This window comes from Struthio camelus, chromosome 16 (genome assembly GCF_040807025.1).
Source record: "Struthio camelus isolate bStrCam1 chromosome 16, bStrCam1.hap1, whole genome shotgun sequence".
NCBI lineage: Eukaryota > Metazoa > Chordata > Aves > Struthioniformes > Struthionidae > Struthio > Struthio camelus.
Window position 1 is genome coordinate 20,413,422 of NC_090957.1, and position 26,630 is coordinate 20,440,051.

At 43.9% G+C, this 26,630-nt stretch overlaps 2 protein-coding genes across 9 annotated transcripts in view; both read right to left on the bottom strand.

The window, feature by feature from the left end:
- The window catches only part of SYNRG (synergin gamma), a 43,982-nt gene extending 33,608 nt beyond the window's left edge, over positions 1–10,374 (bottom strand). For 2 of the 8 annotated variants that reach the window (XM_068909675.1, XM_068909674.1), the window contains exons 1-6: positions 5,495–5,790; positions 5,364–5,404; positions 3,942–4,060; positions 2,214–2,344; positions 1,775–1,880; positions 1,060–1,171 (exon numbers count right to left, since the gene is read on the bottom strand). In XM_068909675.1, the coding sequence (XP_068765776.1) occupies positions 1,060–1,171; positions 1,775–1,880; positions 2,214–2,344; positions 3,942–4,060; positions 5,364–5,404; positions 5,495–5,655 (670 nt within the window). In that variant the 5' untranslated portion in view covers positions 5,656–5,790. Of the gene's footprint in view, positions 1–1,059; positions 1,172–1,774; positions 1,881–2,213; positions 2,345–3,941; positions 4,061–5,363; positions 5,405–5,494; positions 5,791–10,282 lie in introns of those variants that run through there. The other 6 variants (XM_068909678.1, XM_068909677.1, XM_068909680.1 and 3 more) reach the window with 3 other exon arrangements.
- Positions 10,375–12,742: 2,368 nt separating this feature from the next.
- On the bottom strand, positions 12,743–21,141 carry DDX52 (DExD-box helicase 52). Its single transcript, XM_068910062.1, has 15 exons — positions 21,041–21,141; positions 20,703–20,916; positions 20,245–20,375; positions 19,862–20,047; positions 19,462–19,605; positions 18,692–18,803; positions 18,094–18,166; positions 17,725–17,928; positions 17,302–17,392; positions 16,682–16,804; positions 16,303–16,453; positions 15,835–15,910; positions 14,883–14,954; positions 14,200–14,292; positions 12,743–13,452 (listed from the first exon to the last, which is right to left on the bottom strand). Exons 1-15 carry the CDS (start codon positions 21,125–21,127, stop codon positions 13,413–13,415), a joined length of 1,797 nt encoding a protein of 598 aa, XP_068766163.1. The 5' UTR covers positions 21,128–21,141; the 3' UTR covers positions 12,743–13,412.
- Positions 21,142–26,630: the final 5,489 nt, after the last annotated feature.

Here is a 26,630-nt window from a genome sequence, read left to right on the forward strand (position 1 = left end):
ACATGAGGTAAAATTGAGCGGCCACTTCCCACCACGCATCTTCTCTCCCAGATTTTTTTATGATGTAAAAACTTGGATTGAAACGTGATTCTTAACAAGTATGGCTATTAAAGTATTCCTTTTGTTTTAAACGAACTGGGTAAAAACAAATCAAAAGGTAGTATACAGAATTAGGCATAACTGGGGGGGGAGGGAGGGCAACAGGGGATATTCTCCCTCAAAGATGCATTTTATCCTCAGAAATTCAATAATACATCATAAGATCTAAAATAAGTTTATATTCATTTAAACAGTTTTCTGCTTGATCTCCTTCCCATAGTTACCCCTTTTAACAGAACTGACATAGGATGTGCAAGTCAATAGGCAATGGAAAAACTGTCAGAAAAGCACTCGTAACTTCAGAATTATTAAAAAGCAAACCCACAGAACAGGTGAAGATTTATCTGGAAAAAGCTTGTCTAGACAAGCTTCATTTCACGCTAGATACAAAACCAACTATACAACTACAATTCAAACAAAATCTTTAGTAGTAATTGTTACAAAGGTAGTTATTACTGAGAAAAGAGAATATAAAAGGCTTCAGTTTGACTGTGCCCAGGTAATGATATAAACGTAAGCCATTAGCGTACGCCAAAGTCATTATACAATGTTTTGATAATACTTAGCACTTATATAGCACTTCTCAGCTTCAAAAGTGCTCTGCAAAACATAATTCTTTGACTAAAAAAAACCAAAAAACAAAACAAACTCAACATTTAAAAATCAAAGTGTTCAAAGGAAGTTACTAACAGTGGGCTTAACATCCATTATGAATATACATGAGACTTCACATTAAGCACATCACATTAAGCTTTCTTTTAAAGACACCAAGTCTTCTAATAAAAGCCAAAATCTAATATTTCACTGTCATAACCTGAGAAAGCAAATAGCAGCTAGGAAGACTTTCCATTTTACAATACAAATAACCCACCATATAAAGGCACTTCTTGGAATTGAAATTCTCAGTGGGAGGAACCAACTATCAGAGGTTTTTTTTGTTTGAGTTGGAAGATGACAAACCTGGCTTTTTTGGATGCGATGCTGGTGTTGGGTGCATTTTAGCATCTCTAGAAAAACCATCTAAATTTCCTTTAATGGCTTCCAATGCATCATCTCTGCTTTTTTCACCTGTCTGAAACATGACAGAACACATTTTGAAAAAGTGACATTACAACTCAGTTTTCTTTCAACATCCATGCTTGTTTAGCAAAAAAGTTAGCAATGCCTGCTGTCAGATGCAACCCTTCTTTCTCCATCAATGCTCTGCTATTTAGAAAGGGAGGTTATTTTGCGGACCACACAGTAACAGTATTTCTCAGTCTTCAGACATGCAGTTTGTGTATTAGAACAACGTATAAACATTACTCAGCTATTTGTATTCTTGCAGATGAGAACCTCTGAGCTCACTAGAACTGTCCAAAACTTAATAAAGTTAACAAACAAGCCACCAAACAATCTATTCTGGAAACTCCATCTGTCCCCAAATGTTACATACCAGGTAAGTCTACTTTTGAAAAGCTGATTTCATTTGCAGCACCACACTTTGTTTATTTTACATTAAGAGTGTGTAAAGGACTGAATATTCCAGATGCTTTCCAAGATCTAATTTGATGCCTCATATAAATTCCTCACTTATTGGCTTGTCAAAAAAGACAATCCATTAAAAGTCACGTTAAAAAAAAGCAAACAAAACGCAAAACTGAAAACCCAAATCACACAGTTATTTACGACATACCTTAGGTTTCACACTGCTCAAGAGTCTTAGCTTTTGTTTCTGTTCTTCAAACTGGCGTCGTTTTCGTTCTTCTTCTAAGAATTTCTGCTGGTGCTCAAACCTCTTTCTAAAACAAAATCATGAAAAGCTAAAGAAAGGTTTTTTTTATTATAATTTTCATATCAAGCTTCTGCTTGATCTTTCCATTTCTCCTTTCTGAAATTCAGATGGCTTGGTGTACGCATTTCCACTTTTTGCAGAATTGTAATAAGATAGTCACTACTAACTTCATAGACTGCCTTCAAATGCAAGGGAATGATCTTCACGATGTTTTATAGAGTCCTAATTGGATTTCCTTCTAGAGAAACTATCACAAATAATTTTACTGTGTAACCTCCAGACTATGCCTCTCCCATGAAAAAAAGAAGAATTTGCCAAGAGTAAATAAAGTGTCACTTACTGTTGTTCTTCCGCAAACTGTTTCTGCATGTCAGGGGTATACTGTGGGGCTGCTGGACGCATTCCTAAGAAAGGAGCCTGTCCCATGTAAGGCATTCCAGTTGCTTGCATCGGCCCTAAAGGCATGCCACCCTAGGACAAACAAACAAACAAAAAAAAACAACTCCATGAACTTCACTGAAAAAGTCAAACCACTGGAAATCACACCACGCCAAATTGTGAACTAGCTAGATCTCATAAAATTTAGAGTATTAGGTGTAACTGGATGAGAAGCCTCTGACCACAGACTAGCTGTTTGAGGAAAAAAAAGCATCGGTCATTCAGTAGATGGCACTCTTCCCTCTCAATACAGAATCACAATTCTTAGAGGAATTTAAAAGGCAGGCTGGTCTTCTGGACAAATACAAAAAAATAAAATATAAAAATCAGGAATTCAAATCCATGCAACCTACCTCAAGAGTGGAAATGTCACAGGTATCCCAACCTACACCCTCTTCAGTACTATGGTTTGGGTTTTTTTTTTTTTCTTTTTCTCCTATTCTAAGGGATTGTGTAATATTTTTAAATGCCGTCCAGGAGGTACACTCTCCTAACCAACAACGGATGCTATCAAAACTTGGTCTAGTCATTTTGCAAGCATAGATTATCTAGGTGTCCAAGGGAGGGAGATAGTATAAGACAGAAGAAAAGAAGACACTTGCCTGTATAAAGTGCATCTGTACTAGAAAGGTTTGCTGATATATATGTAGCAATTAGCAATAGAAGAGTTAAAGACAGGAAATTGATTTAAGCAAGAAAAAAATGATAACAAAACATAGGAAACAGGATAAATGTGAAAACTGATCAAGTGAAAAAAATATAGCACATTAAGAGATTCCTTGCTCCTCGGAACAAGGGATTTTTCTTTTAAGTTTATGAATTGCCACCTACATTTACAAAACATAGTTCTATTACTGCCAGCATAGGCATTACAAAGGGATAAAACAAAATGCAGTGAATTGGTCATGACCAATCAGATTGTATACATAGTTAACTTCTTACCAGCTTATAAAGGTCTCATTTAAAATACTACACAATATACCACCTTAAGAGCAGGAATGTAATTAATATAAAAGCAAAGCAAAAAAAAAAAAAGAGAAAGCATGAAGCAGAAGTAAAAAGACAGAGGAGTATGTTGTGGGAGTTTTGAATTACAATAGCTAATTAACAGTTCAATACTATTACTAACCATACTTTGGAGTAGGTGGCATCTGATAGCTTTTCAGCATCTTACTAATATTTTTGCTTCTGTTGCTGCTGAGGGACCACCCTTCTGTTACCAGCCTTTGATGCAATAACACATATAAGAAATGAAAGGTCAGGACCTATTATCTTTGAGCAGACTGTAACATCGAAGTTGCTTTTAATGTTACTGATATTGTCCTTGCACTACACCCTCATTTCTCTCTTTCTACAACAGTAAGTAATGTATGCCAAACTCCCACATTCTCTCTACTCAGATCCCAATGAAGCTTAGAGAATTCTTTAAATATCAGAAATATACTCAAAGAGAGTACTACAAAATATGATGCCCTGCTTCAGTTTATACCCACTAATATCCCTGCTTCAGTTTCAAGCCAGGTTCTCCCTTGTTACCCCACTGCCGTTGAGAGGGCTACAGGACCGGCTGTCACCTTTCAAACGAACATCAAAGCAGCCATTTCAATCCATATAAACAAGTGTCACACACCTGCATGGTCATGGGTCCCGGAGGCATCTGAGAACCGTAATTCATGCCCATCATGCCCGGCATATTGGACTGCATGACAGAAACCATCGGAAATCCTTGCTGTTGCATAGGAATCATCCCTACAACAAAACATTAAACGAGGTAAGCTCCCCGACAGTGCTACAGTTTGCTTTTTTGATTTTGTTTTTTCAATTAAACCCATACAGCAAAGGAAGGGAAAAACCTCCCAGTCTTGCTGGACTGTTTCATAAATAAAAAACATACAACACTGCAGGCAGGCAGAGAATTTCCTTAGGTTAGGTGTTGGCCAGTCTAATGGAAGAAATATTATGGGGTTTCCCCAATAACTAAGCTGATGAATCCCTCCACCATCCTGCAGATTCTCTGTGGGTTTCTTCACATCTTATTTCAGAAGGGTCATTTCCAACCGTAACGAGATTTAATTGACCAGGTTGACAGGCATTGATAATTCCCCATTTCTCTTGAAAGGGGAACTTATAAATTAGTATCTTTTGATACAGGAGATAAACTCATATCGTTTTCACAATGAAACTTTCACATTCTAAGCTGGCTGAGTAGATTAGTTAGACCACTACCTAAAAGATTTATCAGTAAAAGCTAAACTTTAACAGAATTGGACAAATCAAGCTGGAACGTATTAATTCACTGAATAAAGCCAAATGGATTATGTTTCAGTATTTTCTCATCTCACATTTTTGCTATCTTGGAGGACACATACTAATAGAAAATACACGCGTTACCAGTATTCTGAGATAACTGTAACTGTGCATAACTTAATATCATAGGTTAAAGCACTCCAGGAGTGACATGACACACGCAGGATCCACAAATCAGTCCCTGAGAAATGGTGTTTTTTCAGAAAATTCTCTCCTCCCCCTACAAGTTCTCTCCGCATTTTCCATTAATTAAACAAACAGCACTGAAACAGGAATGAGAACAAAGGCAATTTAAGGCTGAGGCTCTCCTATTGTATTAATACTTTCCACATAGGTTGCGCCTCTTATCCCAGGGTCTTGCTGTGCTTTGTAAATATTTACCAGGTCTTGCAACACCCACACAACATGGGCATACAGAGCTGGTAGATGAAGCATAAAGAGGTTAAATACTACGTTCAAAATAACAAAAAAATCTTACAGGCAAATTCAGGTTCAAAATGGAGTTCTAACTCCTAGATCTTTAATCTAGCATTCTGGTAATAGCGCTTCTTCAACGTTAAATATAATAAGTTTTACAAATAATGTTGCAAGATTCAGCTTACAGGTACTGGATCGAAGCGGAAAAACAGCTGAGTTCACTTAATAGTCACATTTCTGAGCATCAGCACAGAACAGAAATTACTTTGTATAATGTATCTAAACAAAGGAAAGAACTTAGTGCTCAGAACCTGAAATTCATACATACCTTGAGGAGGGCCTAAACCGCCTGCTACAGGAAACATGAAGCTGGGGAGGGAAGGGGAGGAGAGAAGGTATGTAAGAATCAGTAATTTTAATGCAACTTCTCTACATAAATGACTGCAAAAGCTGACTTACACGTCAACACCACCACCAAACTCTCCTATCTTCTGGTCAGCATATTCATCTGCAACTGCAGATTTCACAGAACAGGACATGCCTACATTATGGAAAATGCCATCCCTCCCAGGGATCCTCAGTGGAGATCCTTCAAAATGACGGAAGAGTTGCACTGACATTGTCAATATTGTCGCAGGCAGCAAAACTAAGGAGAAATAGATCTCACCTGCTGTAATACTACTAAAATGATTTTAACTCATCCATATTACCCTTCAAAGAGTTTTCAGCACCTTTACAAACATGGGCTAGGCCTTCAAGAACTGCAGAATGAATAAGCATCTCCTGCTGGAGGTATCTGATTCAGCTAGATCATTAACTGCATCAGAAAATAGTTCTCAGCTGCTTAGGAACAGTTTTTCTGTAGAGAAATAAATTATCCAACAGTAACTAACAGTAAGTATCATAAAATAATGTCTTTTGTATTTTCTCAATTACATCTAATTAGAAGAAAGGTAGTGGAAAATGGAAAAAAACATTCATACAAGTATCAAGGACTAAGCACACTTGAAGGAAGAACTTAAAAATTCAGCTGAAATTATAATGGCAATTACTAGCCCTCACTTTGAAATGAAAGCATGTGCTGTGCTGCCAAACAGGAAAAAAGACCTAGTTTAGAGGTCTCATTTGCAAGCAACTCTCAGAAACATATGTCAGCAGTAATTTACCAAATGAGAACTTCATTCAATGTCCCAGCCAGCTATTACATCAAAATACTATGCAAAGAAATATATTTATAGCTATTCAATAACCCTCAGCACAAGGGTGGATTTAAAAGAAACTACCTAAAGAGCAAAAGAGAAATGCTATCGTAAATGACTGCAGATAGTTTTAACAAACCTTCAGTAAACTCAGAAAGACATCCTGATTTATAAACGTAAGAGTTGTGCAATAAGAGTACCAAGATAAAATAAGGAATTCGGCTTGTAGATAAACACACAATTTAATTGCAGCTACCTGTACTATAGACAGCAGGTTACATGGTCACCAAGACAATTTACATTACTCTTCATTTCATCCTCTAACTTGGAATCTTTTTAATGCCTTGGCTTTTTCTTTTGCCCTAACCACCAGGATACACATTAATTTCCCCTTCCATAACTAATACACGCTTCTGTGTTCCAACAGGCTCAGATCTTATCATTCTTAATCACCACAATTTTCAGTTTCTATATTTGAAACACTGGGTAGGTGCACCCTATCTGACCTCAAAACAACCGCTGGGACTATCTAGTCTGTTTGAACTGAATCCCATCCAAACTGTGACCAAAAAATATTCAGTTGATGGGTCTTCAGTTTGGTTGTTTTAATCCACTTCTTAGCATACAAGTATTAATATCATGAAGACAAATAGCTGACTTGAAAAATCTTAGATGGACCCATGACCGATCGCCCATCTCAGTCAGAAAGGTGGTTTTGTCCACTCAAGGACCGAAGTCCAGCCAGCTCACTGGATTCTGCCTGCATTGGATTTCACCTATGGAAATAGTTCTTCTGTCACCTGTCAGTAAAGAGTGCCACCTTGGTAACACATCCTCTTAAAACGCGTGTAATTTCAGATGTATGGGAGTTTTTGCCACAGGTCAGACCCACAAGTGCAACAATTTTAGGTATCATAAAAAACACACATTTGTTTCTTGAGAATTACAAAACAGTAAAAGTTAAATTTTAAAAGCTCACAAGTATCAAAGGGTATTCTCAGTTTCATGTTTTCCCTTCTCCATGGGGAATCTGGTCATAGAAACAAGAATTCTTCCGAATTAGCAAACGTAATGTCATCTAAACAAGCGCTGCAAGGTACCATTGCTTGTTGGAAAGCAAATAAAGGCCAGACTATTAAATATTTATCCCTTTCTACAGAACTCCTGATTTATTTATAAGTCTTTGATGAAAAAAAAAAAACCAAAAATGGCAGCTAATTAGAGGAGACTGAAAGAAGAACTAGTTAAACAAAAGCAGCAAAGCAAGCTTCTTTAACACAGTATTGTGTGCGTGCAGCTAGGATCCATCACAGACCTCACCCCAAGATTTAGCTATGCATTTGCCTCGATTAGCTACAAAAGCACATATATAATTCCCCATGAGTTGCTTTATTCAAGCAACATAAGCTTTATTTCTACACTACTTTTCAGAGATTAAAAAAAGAAATGGTATATCTACACACGTCAAGTTAGAGCAACTGATTTTCATCACTGAAAAAAAGTTGTCATAGTAAGTTCTTAGATAAAATTGAAGCACTATAGAAAATTACCGAACTTGAATTACTATATATTGATAGGATCACTATCTTAAGTAACTTTCTTTTAAAGGAGACTTTTTAATTCCAGGTATCTCAAAATAATACTGACAAGAGAATTACACAATAAGCAGAGACTTTGGGAAAAGAGAAAATACACCTGTGGACATTTCTGTTTTTCTCAACAGCAGAAGCGCTTGACCACCTAGGTTCACGCAACCAGCTGTAATGCTTTGGGTAACACAGTAAAAAAAATGTAATTGTGCAGTGTTTACCATAAGGAAAACAAAGTAACCTGGTTAGAGTAGAACTCTCAAAGTAGTAATATAAATCTGCAAATTTCTATCAGATAAGTATCTTAGATACGGAGCTTCAAAAAAGTCAGCTTCATTCAGAAAAGCAAGAGTGCGGGGAGAAGCAGCTCCTTTTCTGCATTCCTATTTTATTGCAAAAGCTCTGAACTACACATAACATTTTCCCATCTGCAACTGGATGTTTAAATCTCCTAATTCCTTGTGAGAACAATTCTATCAACACAATACAGACTAAGTCAGAGTATTTTTCAATGTCAAATTTCTACCCAGAAGTCCACAATAATGAAAGTGAAACGAAGCAAAGCAAAGCAAAGCAAAACACAACACACACACACACACAGAAAGAAGCTTTTCCCCTACTTCCAGTCTTCAAACTCAAAAAACCCACAACATTAACAATGAGAAGCAAGGATTTTAAAATCCTTTTATTTTTCAAAATCTAGAGTTTATTGACAGTTTTTGTTACTTGTTTTAATCACATATGCTTGCTAAGTAGATAGTGTTGCTCCAAGAGAAGGATGGTTTATCCAGCAGCTTGAAAGAACTGTTTCAGATTTATATATCTATGGTGAAATACAAAGATAGCCTCCTATCCCTTCCAAAACATGCATATGCACAAGTATATACTTGAGCTTTTCTCTTCCCAAATGCTTTGCAAACTCTATTCCCAGAGCACCTATGATGCCTACTAATAAATGCAGAGCAGCAACCTGGCTAAAGACAGCTAAAGAAAAGCTCCCTACACACATGCACGCACGTTTCCAGCAAAGGTCGCCACAGCACAGACCTTCCCTCGCTGAATTTACGCTAACACAGACAAAACGGTACGTTCTGGGTATCCAAGAGGAGTCAACGAATTTAAATTCCTGTTGCCAAAGCACAATTTACCCAACTCTGTCCTTCCGTAAAAGTAGGACAGTAGATAAACAGCACAGAAGAGCCCAGGTTAAAATACATATATATAACTAAATCTTCAGTTACAAAGGCCACAAAATACAAAGCTTCTTATCCTTCACAAGTCACAGTGACTTGTTAACACGTCTCATTTCCCAGCGTGTCTTTCTCCCGACACCATTCCTCAATCCCCGACTTTCCCTAAAGTGCCCTTTGCGGGAAGGAGGAGGGAAGGGGCCGTTGCCAGGACAGCTGCGCGGGGGCAGACCCCCATCCCGCAGCAGCCGCAGCCCCCCGCGCCCACGAGCGACGGTTACCGCTGCCAAAGCCTCCGGCCTCCAAAGAGCGCTCGCGAGCCACGCAAACCCCTTTCTGCCCCAATTATCGAGGCAGCAGCTGCGGAGCTGGAATAGCCAAGCGGGTCACCACTGCCGCAGTTTGGGAACCACTGCCTGAACCCAAGGGGTGGGGGGGCAGGGGAGGATACGGCGGGATACTGAAAAAGTGAGCAAATCGCAGCAAAACGCAGAGCCACCCCAGCCCTGACGTGGCCTCTGGGGCGCACCCCGGCCTGGGGCCTCGTGTCTGCCCCTGCGCCCCCTCCTCACCCCCCCTACCCCAAACCTCTGCCCCACGGCCTCTCTGCGCCCCCTCCTCACCCCCCCTACCCCAAACCTCTGCCCCATGGCCTCTCTGCACCCCCTCCTCACCCCCCCTACCCCAAACCTCTGCCCCACGGCCTCTCTGCGCCCCCTCCTCACCCCCCTTACCCCAAACCTCTGTGCCACGGCCTCTCTGCGCCCCCTCCTCACCCCCCTTACCCCAAACCTCTGTGCCACGGCCTCTCTGCGCCCCCTCCTCACCCCCCTTACCCCAAACCTCTGTGCCACGGCCTCTCTGCGCCCCCTCCTCACCCCCCTTACCCCAAACCTCTGCCCCACACCCCCCCACCGCCCCATGGCCTCTCTGTACCCCCTCACCTCACCCCCCTTACCCCAAACCTCTGCCCCACGGCCTCCCTGTGCCCCCTTACCCCACACCTCTGCCCCACGGCCTCCCTCTGCCCCCCTCACCCCACATCTCCCTCCGCCCCCTCGCTCAGGCCGCCATTTCCCCTCACCTGCCCCCTCCTCACCCCCACTCGTGTCCTCCCCCCACGCCCGTGCCCCCCCAGCCCTCACCCACACCGCCCACTCGCGTCTCCCCTCCCCACACCCCCCGCCCGCGGCCCCACTCCCCCCCACGTCACGCCGCCACCGCCGCCGCCTTTCCGCCCCGCTCCCCGCTCCGGCCGCCGCCACCGACCTGGCGGCCCCGGCGCCTCCCGCCGCGCCGCCGCCGCCGCCGCCCGCCGCCCCGCCGGCGCCCCCCGCGCCGGGCCCCGGCCGCAGCGCCATCTTCCCGCTCCGGCCGCCCCGGCAGCGGCTGTCAGCTGAGCGGCGGCGGCTTCCGGGGCCGGGCCGAGCCACGCACCGCCCCGGCCGGGCGGAGGGCGGCGGCGGCGCCCCGCGGCCATCACGGCGCGGGCAGGCGAGACGCGGGGGAGCCTCCGCGCCGCCCGGGGCCGCCGCCGCCCTTCCCTCCCGGAGCGGTGAGAGTTGATGGCAACGATAACTACGCGGAGGAGGAAGCAGTCCTAAATACCGCCCCCCAGGCGACCCCGGGAGAGGGCTGACACGGGCGCCGATTCGGGCACGGGCTATCTGCAGCAGTAGGTACACGCACTCGTGAACGCTGGGCTCCTTGACCCTCAGACCCAAAACGAACACGAGCCTGATAAAAATTTCTACTTTACGCAAAAAAAAAAAATTCTAATTTACGCAAGTCTGCTAATTTGTGCCTGGTCCTGTCTTCTTTACACGAGTGACTTTAAAACTGAGGCTATAGTGATAAAGTCGCGTCTAGGCACCTAAATAAATCTCCCGGCTACGCATTAAATTAGTTAAAACATGACCTTTAACCAATACGTTGGTTGATTGTATGGTCTAATAAGCGATTCCCACTGCGAGTAACACGGCAAAGGCCGGCAGTGTCTCTGCAGGCTTTCTGCGCTTCAGCTGGCAGCCCGGGAAGGGAGGCCGCGCTCAGGCCGTCCCAGCCGCTTCGCCCACGCGCGGCGTCGGGCAGCGCTGCACGGGAGGAAAAGCAGAAGCCACAACTCGGCTGCCCGAGGTAACGTGTTCGTTATAGGAAACAGCAGTAAGAGCATTCCAGCTCCCCCGACAGCCTCCCAGGCTGCTCCTCCTGCCATCTGCGCTGCTGGCAGGAGCAGCGCCAGCAGCAGCTACTCGCTGCAGAGAGGAAGGGGGAAGGAAACCACTAACGCTTGCCTGTGAAAACTGAAAAAAACCCACCACCCTTCCCCTCGAATACCAAGAGGACATGGAGCACCCAAATCCCAGGGTTGGCAATGAAATCCCAGCTGCAGCTGCGTCTTCTTCCCCTATTGCCATTGCAATACCCCCTGCAAGGGCAGCAATTGTTCTGCCTAATTGGGTCAAACACAGGTTTGTAACAGCTGGTCATGTTCAGGTCATTTGAAGTATTACTTCAATGTTACTATGTTATAACTGTCAGCCAAAAACCTCAGAAGTATTGTAGACTAAAAGCACTCCTTGTGATTTGGTGCAGTATGATTTACTAGTTAATCATACAGTTGCACAGAAGCAGCTCTTATCTCTTAACAAGATCAGCCAGAGCTTGCTAAAATATATTAGAAAGCATGGAAGTGCTGGAGATCAGCTTTGCCCTCAGGCAGGTGCAAAGGTGTAGGATTCAGTATGACAATTTTTCATTATTTTACCCAGGAGTAAAGCCTGAGAGATACCACTGCAGTAGCCTATGAAAGAGTTTCAAAAACCATATTAAAATCTGACCCAGACTTAGAAAAAGCCAGATGAAGTGTTAAGCTGTCTCATTTTGTAACTTAATTCCTTCAAAAGAGAAATATGGCACCTTCTTTCTGCAGAAAGAAAATTGCACCATGCTGTGCACAACTAAGATGCTCATGGTCAAAAGCTGTTTCCTCTGCTGCTACCACTACTGGAATAAGCATATATATTCTATGAATTAGCAGTGCCTTTAAATGTGAATGTTGGTAATTTCATACTCAAGTTATTAAATATATCCCCATCTTTTATCTGCCATCAATGTCTTGCAGCAGGCACCTTGATACCTCACAGAATATATGAGTGCATTCTTAATAAAATATACAGGCAAATTCATTTACAGATGTTAAAAGGAAGACATTGGTTCCTGTATAATCCTAACGTAAGGTGTAATTCTGCAAACAAAACAAAGACAGCATAGCATCAGTGTAACTTGGGAATAGACTACATGGGAGGCAGAAGTTTTATACCAGTTTCTTTCTTCCTGCTCCCCCCGCCAAGTTTTTTTTACAAAACGTCACAGTATTCAGTAGGAAAGAAAAATTAACAGTACTGCGTGGTAAATGATTTCAACAGGTCTGGGATCCATTTCCAAAACGGATTAAAGAAGACAAAACCAGAGGTCAGTCAGTGTGCATGCACTGCAAGACAACAGTCCTGTAACAGGAACGCTTGCTTATAAGAGGATTATTGTTGCAAAGGAGAAGCCGCTTTTGCATTACTGGAATTCTGACATGACAACAGTAGACTGAGAATACATATAGCAGAGGAGGAGGTGGAAAACGTGCAGACCGTGGCCCTTCTACGCAACAGGATAAAGAATAACGCTTACAGACTTGTTCCGTCAAGGCTGTATAAAGAGACATAAATCTCTGTATTAGAATCTCTTACGACATTGTTTATTCTCTCTTGAGATCAAAATATGAAACAATGTAAAATTCTTGGGGTTTACAGACATGTAAAATATTACTTCTTTCAAACTGATTTTATATAAAAGCAAAAGAGGAGAAGGAGCAACACTACTTCATTCACATAAAAGAAGATTTTTGCATCCTAGGTGTCCAAGGAAGTATTCAACAGCTGTATTTACCAAGACTAACAGTAAACTTTGTGCATTCTCTGCCACTGTATCTTGTGAAAGTCCAACAAAGGCATTAGGGATGATCTCAAGATAGAACAGACAGTATTTCCAAGGTGTAATACAAAACTGCATGATAGTAGAATAGAGAAATGCTATTTTTGAAACATTGTTAAGAAGCTTAAGGCATTTACTGCAAGAACACAGCTTTTGTCTTCTATAAGAAGCAATCAGGAATCCTCTACTATTCTTCCAGTAGAGACTTTCCTGCATGTAAACATCCATCCTCACCCAGAAGGAAAAATAAGAAACATCGGCCATCAACAATAACGTTTCTCTCTCTTCTCCTTAGCGGCCTTCTTTGATCTTCTGTTCTTCAGTACGGATATCAGTGTCAGCCCCAACTCATGAGTAGTTTGTCATCATTCAGTTTTTTGAAACAGTCTGTAATTTAGTGTCACTTTTAACTTTAATTTTCTTTTTTTCCTTTGTTTTCTTTTGTAGTTTTCCTATAAGAAACATATTGGAAACTAAAACAACCAAACATTATACATCAAAAAGATGAAGTACACACGTCAGTTACCCAAACAGTCATTTTACATCATATTAATGCAGTTAAACCCTTTGGTAGCAACACTCTGAAAAATCGGGTCATGGGCGTTTTGTTTGCTTTGATTACTGTGTACTATACCAAACTGCCATGTGCCAAACAGTTTTATTCTTACCCCTAACACTTTTCATTTTGTATCAAAACCCTATCCAGCAGTCATCTTCAGGTAAGCAGTCCTGCTCCAAGGCACATCATCCTGAATAAAATCTTCCTTCCAGGCACCACAGTTCCCAAACAGAAGCAAACTCTAGTCATTATATCCTAAGATTTGTTTCTTGTATTAGTAGTCCATGTGCTAAAAACAAAGCAAGCCCTTTGCCAAAAGAGGAGCAGGTAAGTTCTGTCAAATGATAGACTATCTAAAGTCTCACTTTAAGGCCAGTGGTTTCAACTGAGCTTGTTGCAGAGCTGGCTGAAATGTTAACATCTGATAAATGGCATCACGTAAAGTGAACTGATGACATTAATCCAGTTTCCAGTAGACAGATATTGACACTAAAACTTTACCATCATTACTGGCATTGTTACTTGATGGTCTGTCCAAATAAGATACCAGTTACTATTAGTAGGATAGCTGGGGGAAGCGTGCTGGGCCTCTTCTAGATAAAGGGGATCTCTTACCTCCTCCTGGGACAAACCCACTTACTTTTTTCTTTTGGCCTTTTTTAAGAAGCACTGAGGGGTTGTACAAATGGCTTCTCTTGCCAGTGGTTTCTTAACAAATTTCTTCTTTTGCTTGCTGAGAACGACATTTAGTGAAGAAGGATTAAATAGCTATAAAGGGCAAAAATTAACATCTGATATAGACAGCAGATACTGAAAAAATATATTCGGACCTGTAAGTCACTAACACTCACTAAAGCTTTTTGTTATCGTTTATTCCAAGATCAGTTCAGCCACATTATATACACAAGGCATTAAGAATAACAACAACCATTTTTATTTTAATATTAGGTTTAAAAGATTTAATAGCGTCTAAAAATAGAAACCTGTGTATAAGTCCTATATGAAAAAGTGTGAACAGAAGCACTAATTACAAATATACTTATTGATATATCTGTCTATACAGAAACACTCTCACACCCCATTCGTCCAAGCTAACTTGAAAGAGTAAATGGCTTTCTTTTCCCTGGGGTCAACTGTTTTTCTCTAATTGAGAGTTTTTCATTTCCATTTTTATGTGAGTAAAAAAACCCACCACCACACTGTCTAAAATTTCTTTTGCACATAACTGCAACTAGCGGATCTTTTGCAACCCTTATATTCTGCATCAGCCATGCAGGCTTTTAAAATGGAAAATGAACTGGTAAACTATCTAAACAAACATACCTTTGCAGTTTGGGAAAGTGTTTTATGTAGTCTGGCACAGGACAGCCAGCTCGCTGAATAACACTGGCTATACTGGAAAGGAGAGGGGAGAGAAAAGATCAACTCTGACAGTGCATGCTTGAACAGAAAGATAAGCAACAATGATTCCTAATAATTGGCTGTTTTTTTTTTTTTTTTTGGTTAAGCAAGAAATGACAACACAAAAACAAGTCAAGCAAGTTTGAAGTAAATGGAGAAAAAAAACAAAGACAAAAGGCATAACTCAAACTAATAACTCCATTTGGCTAGCTTAGAACAGGTTGAAACTCTAGATGAGTACAGACTTCATGCAGGTGAAGAAAAAGTAATAAACCAAACAGGAAAGTACTATCAAGGCTTTTCAGGAATAAGCAGATTAAAGGACTAGATTACAACTGTTGATTTTGTATATTAACAAACACCTGCAAAAAAGGGGAAAAAACCAACCACTCAATCACAGCGTGAAGTAGTCATACTTTCTACATGGCAAATGACTTAGAACAACCAGAACAAGAACAAAGCCTGTTACGTAGGCTCTCGGACCTGCCCTTTAACTGGGTTAAAGTCAGAATAAACAAGGGTTTCCCTGGAAGATGTCACCGAGTAGGCCATTATGTTGCCATTACTGGTAACAAGACTGAAGCAAGTGAAAGGATGCCAATTTATCTCTGGCTGCATTAGTGAGCGGCTTCAAAAATAAACTTTAAACTGAAGCATTCTTAGTCTTCCCCACACTCCGATATCACCTTGCAGTTCCATGATAATTGATACGCACTTCTCCATCCATACTTTTAAGAGCTTTTTATAGCACAGGGGTGATTCCAGAGCATGGAAATACTGTGGTTACAAGGTGTGTGGTACCAGACAGAACCATATGATTTAGCAGTGCACTACAGAAAACAGTATTTTTGCTACATCCAAGTTTCCAATTTACCTTCGTAATAAAGGTTTGTCATCTTCTGTAAAGAAAGTGACTGCTTTTCCTGTGTGTCCTGCTCTTCCAGTTCGACCTGTCAAATGCAAATTTTACAAAGAGTAAGGATTTTACTTTAAGTATCTGCATTTAATTCTGTTGTTCTTCACAGCCCCAGCCTCCTGATGTCTGTTAGTAGACTACACGTACTACCAAGCAGCTGATCACCAGAGATTGTTCCTGCTGCATGAAAGCACGAGTATGTCTGAAGGGTCTAAAGACTTGAGGATCATAGAAGCCTGACAAAAACTAAGTCAGTTTTACTGAAAGGTAAGCCATAAGATATAAGCTAGCTTAGGCTGCGTAGAAGTTAGTGCTGTAGCAATAGAGGAGTCTTTATTTCAGCATCTTTGCTGATGCACAGGAGCATCTCCATTAGAGACCTAGAAACTGTGGAAAAAATGACACGCTCTGTGAACAATCACTCACCTATCCTGTGGATGTATTCCACTGCACTCGTTGGCAAGTCATAATTAATGACCATGTTCACTCCTTTGAAGTCAATTCCTCGAGCTAGTAAGGCTGTGCAGATGAGCACCCAGATCTTCCCAGCTCTGAAACTGTGTACTACGTTATCTCTCTAAGAAAAGAGGAGACGTGTACTTGGGAACAGCAATTTGAGAATAGACGTCAATTTGTGTACCAAAAGTTGTCATGATATTAACCAATAAACTGCAACCTCCAAACCAAAGCCTACAGTAATTTAACTGTTTGTGAAACTTATCTGAAATCACATTCCAACGCTCTTGTTTCTGGAAGTATAATGCCTTCCTAAAGTGTTTCTGGAAAAGAAATTACATCCTCCTACCTGTTGCTGAGTTTTATCTGCATGGATGACCTCCACGTTGATGCCTTCATAAATAAGTTCATGGAAGAGCTCTTTAGCCCTCTCAATAGACTGTACAAAAACAAGGACTGGAGGAGCAAAACCCTGCAAAAGAATAAGCTTGACTGAGGCTCAAGTCCTTTTCCTGCATTTATTGGTTGCAGATACTGTGCTTCTACGGACTTAGCCAGCCCCAGTATTTTACGTTTCAGAGGAGGGAGTCAGAACTAAGCAAGTTCAAGTCAACTGCCTTTAATGGAATGGTTCCTAACTTGAGCATCGTGCTGCATTTTAATACACAGAAGCGAACAGATTTTTTTTTTTTTAAATCTATACGAAGAACCCACTCATACTGCCAAGTAACATTAAACAGACTGTTAATACACACTGGTTCTCACTAACGATCAAACACGTAACCAAGAATGGGGAATCCTCTCAGTTTTCACAGGGGGAGTACTTACTCCTCCTCTTGTGCAGCAGATTTGTACAATGGTTTAAAATCAGTCACAGAGAAGTCTATGACCTACGAAATTCTGTGTCTCTGACAGAACATATGGCCCAGCTAGGAAGCAAGCAGGATGTGCTCAATCACTCCAAAATACCTTTTTAACAAGCTCTCTCATTGCCATTAGTTTTCCTGTCTCAGATCCAACAAACAAAAGCTCTTGCTCTACTGTCTCTGCTGCAGAGTTTCTGAAACCAGAAATCCAACAGAAACACACCACTGTTATTGTCTTCTACATACAAAATATTAACTGGTGAAAGAGAAACACTACAAGACAAAATTATTTCACCAATACACGCTAAGGTTAATGTTTATTTGATGAAAGTAATGGGCAAATAAAAACAATACTTTCTCCAATATCTAAAAAAGATCTATATGGGTACACAAGTCTTTCTTGAGACAATTTCTTGAATACTACAATTAATAACACAGATATACAACCAAGTGGAAGGGTGATGCAAAGAAAGCAAATGATCCGATTAGGAATGGGAAAACCACGCGAGTGCAACTGCACACATACCTTGCTCCAACGGACACCAGAACGACACTGTCAAGGTTGAGTTTACACCACTCCTCTACATCATGTGCAAAGGTTGCACTGAACAAGGCTCTTCTCACCACGTGGGACGTGCATGCCAGGAATATGGAGGCCAGCTGGTCTCGGAAGCCTGTTTTCCCATCTTCAAATAGTTTGTCTGACTCATCAACCACCAGCCACTCAACACTAGGAACAGAGAGGTTTTCCTTTCAGCAGGAGTTGCTTGTGGAGAAGATAAATGTTCTGACAGACCATCACAGATCAAAGGACTATGCACGCATTTGTTTTTCAGTGACAAGAGTTAAGAAAGAAGTCAATAGCAAAGCCAGACTGGATAAAGACTCTTGGTACCTGGACAAGTCTATTGCTGGAGGATCTTGCTTCAGCAAATAAATGAGTCTGTTTGGAGTAGTAACCAGTACATCTGCAAGAAAAAAAAAGCAAAACATTAAAAATAAACAAAACAAAATGAAATAGGCTTAAAGCCTTAAGAAATACGGGTTCCAATCCAATCTGCCAGATGTTTATTGACATGCCAAAGGGCAAGGCACTTCATTGTTGCAGTCTATTTTGGGTAAGAATAATTAAGCAGAAGACATTGCAAAAGGCTGTGGATTTCTCTAGAACTAGAGGACTTCAAGTAAATTGTTCTTAAAAATCCATCAGAAGTGATTTGGATATAAAAATCAATCCCCCTCCATTCTTCTCTTGCACCCTACCTTCTCTGATATTCACCTTTTTTAAGCATACAATTTAAGAAGATCCACTGTCATTTCAGAGTTCATTTCCCACTCCTTCCATGCAAGGTGCTACTTTTAGTGTGGAGCAATGGATTGCATGACTTGAGCAGTATTAAATGATCTCTTTAAAGCCACACATGCCAGAAGAGAAGAGTTAGCAGTGTCATATGAGAAATGTTCTGAAGCACTTCAGTAGTTAAAACAATTACCAAATTTCTTAGATGATTTGGGCCCAAACTTCTTAGCTGCTTCAGCTGCTTTGTGGATCATATGTATTCTGAAGCCAGTTCCCTCAGCCAATTTTACCAGCTCTCGATGTGTCTGAAAAATAGCAGCAACACAGATTAAAATTTTTACTCATTGCCAAGCTGAGTAGCTGCTGTAATCAGAAAAATCCCAGGCACTCCTCAAATTTTAGTTTCAAACCTCACCCAGAATTCAGTGTGTTAGAGAAAGCTGACTAGTTTTCCTAGCACTGTAGAACTTAGCTTTTTAAACATACATTCTTCACTTGAAAGTTTTCATGGGTTTGAATGCCATATTTTGGCTCTAACAATATATGCTCTTATACTTTCTCTCCCATTTGTATAAAAATGGAACTCTGCTCAAAGTAGTATATTTTATTTCAGTTTAACAACAAAGATTCAAGACAAAGTTACTGTCCCAAACATAAAATCTCAAGTAAACAGATAAAGCTCTTGTAACAATCCCAAATATGATGGTAGATACTAAGAATACTTGCGCAGCTTTAAAACATGAACAAAGAAACTTGACTCCCTAATCTAATCATCTATCAGATACTAGATATGTAGCCATTTCACAAAGACTTAAAAGAAACATTCAAATTTACTTTTTCCTGATATTTGAGAAGCAAGAAAAAAAATACCCATTAAGCTGTCCTTTTTCTGAATCAGAGTAAGAGTGAGAACTTCAAAGGACAATACATAAATATGACAACAACCCCTTCCCCCCCACACACCTGGCTAGCAAGTTCTCGGGTAGGAGATATGATCAGAGCTCTGAATCCTTTGTTCTGAGGTTGTTTCAGATGTGTTAAGAGAGGAATACAAAATGCCAGTGTTTTTCCAGACCCAGTGGGAGCTGAAGCTAGAAGTTCTCGACCCTGTGAGAAAAAACACAAGAGCACTATATTTTACTAAATAAAAAAAACACTCACGCAAATATTAATGCCACAAACTACACAAACAGAAGACACTAGTAAAAGCACAAATCAAGATTCTTGTAATAGCTAATCTTGTAATTCTGATGGATTGATACAAATTTAAAGCTGTATAACTAACTACTGCTGTGACCCTAAAAAGAGACCTCTATCCAAGTTTTGCCATCAGAACAGTGAAATGCGACACCAGAAAACGTACATGAAGCATGACAGGAATGGCCTGCATCTGGATTGGTGTTGGGACCTGGAAGCCCGCAGCTTTAATGTTCTCCATGATTTTAGGGTGGATTTTGTATTCCCTCTGAAGCTGTTCGAATGTGGCAATTGGATCAGGAAGATCTGTTCCTTGAACATTAATCTTGTGTTGATTCCTGAAGCGGTTTATCTAAAAGGCATAAAGACAAACTCTTTCTTTCTTTGACAGCATAAAAACTAAACAAATGGATTCAGCTTCTCGTTCTTTTTGCCATACTCAGTTACGCTCCTCCCAAAAGCAATTACTGTAAACGAACTTCAATCTTCAGATGAAACACTCAGACAAATCAAATAATCTGTTGCTACATTAATATTCTGTAATCCCACCTTTTCCTTTCTCAAGCGCTCAAGTTTTTCAGCAGTAGGTTTTTTGTCTCTTGCATCTTTGAATTTTGCTTCCAGAGAGGACATCCACATTATTCCATTACTTTCTGACAACTCCGGCACAGACACAGCTTCTAGAAGTTTCAAGAAATTTCCCATGAGTAAAATCCAGCCCCAAAACTAGGTGGTAAGAAAAGAACACCTCACAACCTTATTTCTCTCCTGCCCACTGAGGTTAGCAAGGACTCCAGCAGGACGGCGATGACACCTCCATGCCTTCACACAGCACGTTGGCTCAATTATTTTGTGGGCTTTGACACTGACCAGCCAAAGAACCCAGAAACCTCCTTTCCAGTAAGAGGACCTACAGTCGTGGCAGATTTTCGTTAAACGAATAAAGTAAATAGGCGTGAACTCAATCGGGGCCCCTCTCCGGGGCACACGTGCGTACACACAGCTACCTCGCGTTTTCTTCTTTTTCCTCTTCCCGCCGCCGCTCTCCGCCGCTCTTTTTCGCTTCCTCCCGGTCCCCGCGCCGCTCTCCCCGCCGGGGCCCCCGGCTGCAGCCCCGTCCCGCGGCTCCGCCGCCTCGCCGGGCCCCGGCGCCGCTCCCTCCTCGCGCCCGAAGAAGTCGAGGCTCCCCGGTGAGGAGCCGCCGCCGCCGCCCTTCACCACCTAGGGGCGAGGGGGAACGGTGAGACACCGGCGCCTCCCCGCACCGCCGCCGCCGCCGGGCCGGCCGCAGCGCCGAGGGACACGGGACGGGGAACCGGCCCGGCCTCCGCCGGCGGCGCCGCACCCCGAAGCGCCGCGCGTCCCGCCCGAAGCGCCGCACGTCGAAGCGGGCGCCGGCGCCCAGCCGCCAGAACAGCTCCCCCGCCGCCATGCCGCCGCCTCCCGGCGCCCACCGCGCTGACCCGGAAGTGGGCAGCACTTCCGGGGGCGGCGGCGCGTCACGGCGACCGCCCCCCCCCCCCCGAGGGAGCGGGGTGCCATGGCAACGCCTTCCCCGCCCGGGCCAGCCCTGCCGGCGGGCCGAGCGGCGGCCCGGGGGCGGCTCCCGATGTCGCTCGTCATGTTCCCCCCATTGGAGACCCTCCTCGCTTGGTCTGATTCAAACCCGTTTCAGTCAAAAAAAAAACAGGTAGGGCCCCCGTGCTGGAGCCCTACCTCGGGTTTTAAGCCCTGGCTCAGCAAAGCGTTTAAGGATGCGTTTAGCACAAAGCGGGTAAGCAGTCCCGGTAACACCTGAATTAAAGTCGAGCGTGCGCTTAGTATATTTGCTTAATGCTCAGCTCGCGCTGATACAGTGCAGCCCCGCACACATCGCTTGCTACCGCACTTAGAAGCATTCTGGAGGCAGAGAGAAACCCTCCAACCAGCTCAGCTGCTCAAGCCGGTCACAAAACTTCACAGAGATAAAGATCAGAATTCATTAATTCCTGCATTTATCCATTATGATAAGCTTTGAGACCGTAGTAATACCAGCATGCTACTAGTACCTTGTGTCAGATCAAATGATACAGCTATTTTTCCTGCTGTTCTTGAAGTAAAACAAACAGGAATCCAATTAAGCAGCATAACATCAGCATTACAAAAACTTATTTTATGCAATAACATTCTCAAGGGCTAAATGGTTACGTTGCCAAAGTCTGAGGGTCCTAAGAAAAGCAGGCGATGGCTGTGCCTCCTGTAATGGTCACTTCTTTAATTACAAGCTTTGAGATGAAAAATTGCATGAACTAGATCCTCCCTACAGTCCATATCTGCCTGACTTATAGCATCTTTTCTCTGCCAACCTCTTGACTTCCCAGCAGGCAGATGGACGCGGTCGTATGGAAACCTTGGGTGGGTGCAGTGACATGATGCTGCCGCTTCCTTCTTTTGTGCCCCTGTGCCAATCCATTTCCAGGTACACATTTACAGCGAATAAAGACAGCGCAGGAGCGTGCCACCGAGCCGCATCCTCAGGGCCGTCCCGGGTGGACGCTCCTGTGGGCCTGGTGGAAGAAGTGACTAATGGTTGCTCCGAGAGGACGGGGAAGAATGCGGAGGAATTTGTGTAACAAAGAACTATAAATCATCTCCCATACACCACCAATATCCATCACTCACCCCGGAGATACTGTCAGCAGATTCAAGAGCGAGGAAACGGGAAATACTGCCTTCGTCAATAGACAGGGAAGTCCCTTTGTGGTCCGCAGCGAGCAGCTCTGCTGCCGAGGTGACAGCACTGGGCTCTGCAGAGGCAGAAAGCTGGGAGTCGGGAGCCCAGGACTTCCCTGAGCCACCGTCGGGAAAAGCACCCGATGGCATGGGCCCAGCTGAAGGCACTTACAACCCTGAGGCTCAAGTCTCCTTCACGCTAAGGTCAATTTGCCCTGCCCTGGGAGTGGAAAGAGAGGCGAACACACAGGAGATGGGCTGTGAGTGGTCATGTTGTGTGCCAGATCTGAAGTCAGGGAAATGCAAAAATGAAGCAGCTTACATTAACGCCAAGCAAAACCTCTCCTGTCAAGGTGTCAGGTTTAGTCTTGTTTCCCTGGTGCCGCACTATCAATTACTAGGCACTAATTGCTAAGTCGGTGCTGACACTGAATTTTCAGCAAGGCCTTTCGAGGTGGGGAGCGTGGGTCTTTGAGATCAGCCCAGCAACTAATGCAGTAGTTAATGGTACAACAGCCTGATGTAACCAGGAAATCCTGTGCTATTAGCAGAGCTCTCCGGGCTGGATCTTTATTCTACAAAAGTCAGCTCAAAACTGCACCTATCCTCCAACACTGTATTTGATCCTTAAAATATCTGGGTGGGCTGGAACGAATTTCTCTCTTTTTCGGTACTACTCCTGCTTATATTGAGCGAGGCAACATGAGCCCTTTTGGAGAGGTACCCCCTCAGATACCTGCCAGAGAAGCACCACAAGACAAAATTTGACTTTGTCCCTTATAAATAATCCAATTAATCCAAAACAGTAAAGAGGAAGCAAAGTGCATTCCTCAAGGCTGCTGGGGAGTCCTCGTGCCATGTGCACTGCAGCAAACAGGAGCTGCATGTGCCAGCTAAGGGGGCACCAAGAGCTGCTGTTACTGCAGCATTTGGTGCCCTGAGAGCTGTTAGAGAAAGCATAAGGAGCAACTGCCTTGCTGGGATCAGGGTGGCCGCTGCAAAGCAGAGCTAGAGAGAGTGATTGAAAACAGTGTGTGAACTTCAGGAGTCAAATGAACCAAACCCCAGGCCATTTTAAACTTTTCTTCCCTCGGCCTGGACTCCAATCCCAAGTCCCCGAGGCTGTGCTGAACACAAACCAGAGCTGGCCTGGAGCGGAGCCCCGCCAGCCACCGCTGAGCTCAAGTGAAGTGAGCAGGAGCATTTGCGGGACCAGCTAACAGTCTTTATTAGCCCTCTGCATCTGCTTGTACGTGCTGGGGAACACAGCACGCAGCTGGCATAAAATTGTAACAGCAGCACGTTAGTACTGGCCCCACTCTGCCTGGAACTGCTGGCAGGACGCCTGCAGACTGAAACGGGATGTCAGGGAGAGTCCTAGGCTTTATGGTGTTTCTCCCCCTTCATTTATTTTTATTACAGACAAGGACCTGAGACTGCAGCACGAACAGGCAGAAAGTTAATCCTGGGGTACCCTTTGGACCTGAAGCAGCCCACATCCTGAAGGGGATGCTCTGGGGAGCTCTGCGGCTGCATAGAAGTCGTCCAGTTGGGCCGAGTTAGAAAGCTCCTGGGCATTTGGCTGCATCCTGGCAAGCCCTTGATCCCAAGCTTCATCCCCGTGCAGCCGTGTCCCGCTGGGAACAGGAACAGCAGAGAAGACACGGGCCACTGTCCTAGTCGGCGCTGCTCCAGCAGCGTCCGCTGGCACCTGCGTCATCCCGTGCATTGGACGAGGCCACTCGCCCCTCGCGGGTTAGGCTTACGCTTACAACCTCTGCAAAATGGGGGGGCCCGGTGCAGCCCAAAGCTGCGGTCAGGGTGCTCAGTATAGGCTCTGACCAGTCAGTTAGAAGTCTCTCTTTGACATCAGTCAGCTCGTTGGACCGTGCCAAACAGGCAATACTGAAATAAAAAGCTGTAAGATTGCAAAGCAAATCTGGTGAGTAGATTTTATTTCATGCACATGCACAATCAGGTCAGAGATACTCACCTATAGCCTGAAGACACCTGTGAATCCCCTCTTGAAGAAAGCCAGTTAAGGCCAATAGCTTTTTTATATATATATATATATATTTTAGCTGGTGTAAGACAGGAATTATAGGCCCAAGCTTGTAAATGGGACTTTTACATATCTGCTCCCCATGTCCCACTATCATACTAAATTGTCATCACTAATATGCACATAACAGTCAATTAGCCTAGCTGAGTGCACTCATGACCTCTGATCCCTGCTGTGTCCCCCAATCCATTAACAGGCCCTCATCCCTTAGCTCTCAGTATGAATTGATGTAGCATCTATTCTCTTTCGGCAAAGAAACATGCTTCCTCATTCATCTGTCCATTTCCACTTTCTGTTCTTTTGTCCTCTCCTTCTGTTCCCTGTGTTGCTAACCTGGTCACAACTTCTTGACCCCACGTCCTTGTCCCTCCCAAGGGTGTTGTAATCCCAATCACTACCAAAAAACTTTTACTTTTTTTTCTTTACTCACATCTTATTTAGCAAAAATGGTTTCCAGCGGTGTGGGAGCTTTGATCCCCTATTCAAGAAATCCTTGCAATGTTTTTTTAAAGACTTTCTTTCTAAGGCAAATGAATTCTTCATAAAGGGGGAAATGGTGTGCTAGCTGGTCTCTGTTCATCTGAAGAAGACAAATGATCTCTTTTATTACTTGAAAAGCATAACAGTTGAGTGTGTAGATTTGTGATTTATCTGTAATTAAGAATCCATTTGGGCAGCATCTTAATTACAGAGAGGAGAATTAATTTTGCTGAATGTAAAAGTAAAATAAAAGTCCCTGGAATTAGAAGAGAATGTAAAATTTCTGAGGTTCAGGTTTTGTGCAGATCTGTAATAACAAGAATGCTGGGAGGGGGCAACCCTTTAGTGCATGTTTGAGGTTCTTGGCTTTTAGGGTTAGTCCCTGGGTCAGAGAAATAGAAGTCCAGGAAGTCAGCTCACCTCCTGATCCAGTCTCAGAAGTGCCCCTGTGGCCCTGGCTCAGCTGAGCCCTTTACCATGGCACATATTCCTCCTTTTCCCCCCCTTTTCCCTCACTCCTGGCTGGAGGCTGCAGCTTTCCCGTGGCCCCTCCACGCTGCCCGTGCGCTGCACCACTGGCGGGAGCCCCGCAGCAACTTCACCCCTTGTGCTGCTGTAGGACCTAGGATCATTTCAGCATCTGCGGAGGAGGGGAAAACATCACCCTGCCGTGTCTCCCCACTTTGCACAGCGCTAAACGCACACGCGCTGTGCAAACACAGAGGAGACTCGTGTCCTTTGTGTCATGTGGGCGGCAGCAGCCCAGAGCCTGCCACGGGTCTCTGCCTTTGGAAACGTCCACTGAGGGCTTTTATATAGTTGTTTACCTGTTTGCACTGAGCAGCAGATAGCCCGCTCCTGGACCTGCGTAATACAGTCCATGGCCCAGTCCATTCATGTCAAATGTTTACTCTGCCCACACACGGTGACACGAGACTCCTTTCATGAAGCATCTTTGCTTTGTCCCACGAACCCAGAGCGACGTCGTGCCCATCTGGTCTGTGGAGGGGACCTCACAGTGCTCAACGGTGAGGAGGAAAGCAAGGGACATAAGCGCCTGCCTGGGTGTAAATGAAAGAGCCGTTGCAGCGCGAGGAGCAGCTTGCAGGGCTTGCCGGCTGGACGCGCTGGGATGGCGCACAGCACCAGCGCTGTGGAGGACATGGGCCTGCTGGAGCCCGCACCTGGAGAAGCAGCTCTGTATTCGTGGTGACGTTTGCTCCACCATGGGATGTGGAGCATTGCAAGCACTAGCTTTGGTAGGAGGACAGCTGGCTATTGGGGCTCCTTCAGACCTTGGCAGATTGCAGTGAGCCCCCAGATTTGCAGGTCCTTGGCTGCTGCGAGAAGGCTGGAGCTGGGCAGCGCAGCAGCAGATGGGGAGGTTGCAATGCCTGGAGCCGTAAGAGCTGTAGCAGACCAGCTGGAGCAGGGCTGCATGCAGCATCGCACTTTGCAGGGGCTCTCTGCAGCCCTGTCCTGGGATGGGAGCAGTGCGGGGGACGCGTGGGGTGTACTGGCGTTGACACGCGTGCTCGGCTTGAGCTGACCTGCGGTATCAGCGAAGGGTTGCATTGCGGGGGTGCCAGCCTCAGCTGCCTAGCGTAAAGCATCTGCCGGGCTCCGTATATCTGATCCCGCGGCCAGGACACAGCGTGGCCCGGAGAGCTAGCAACGTCTG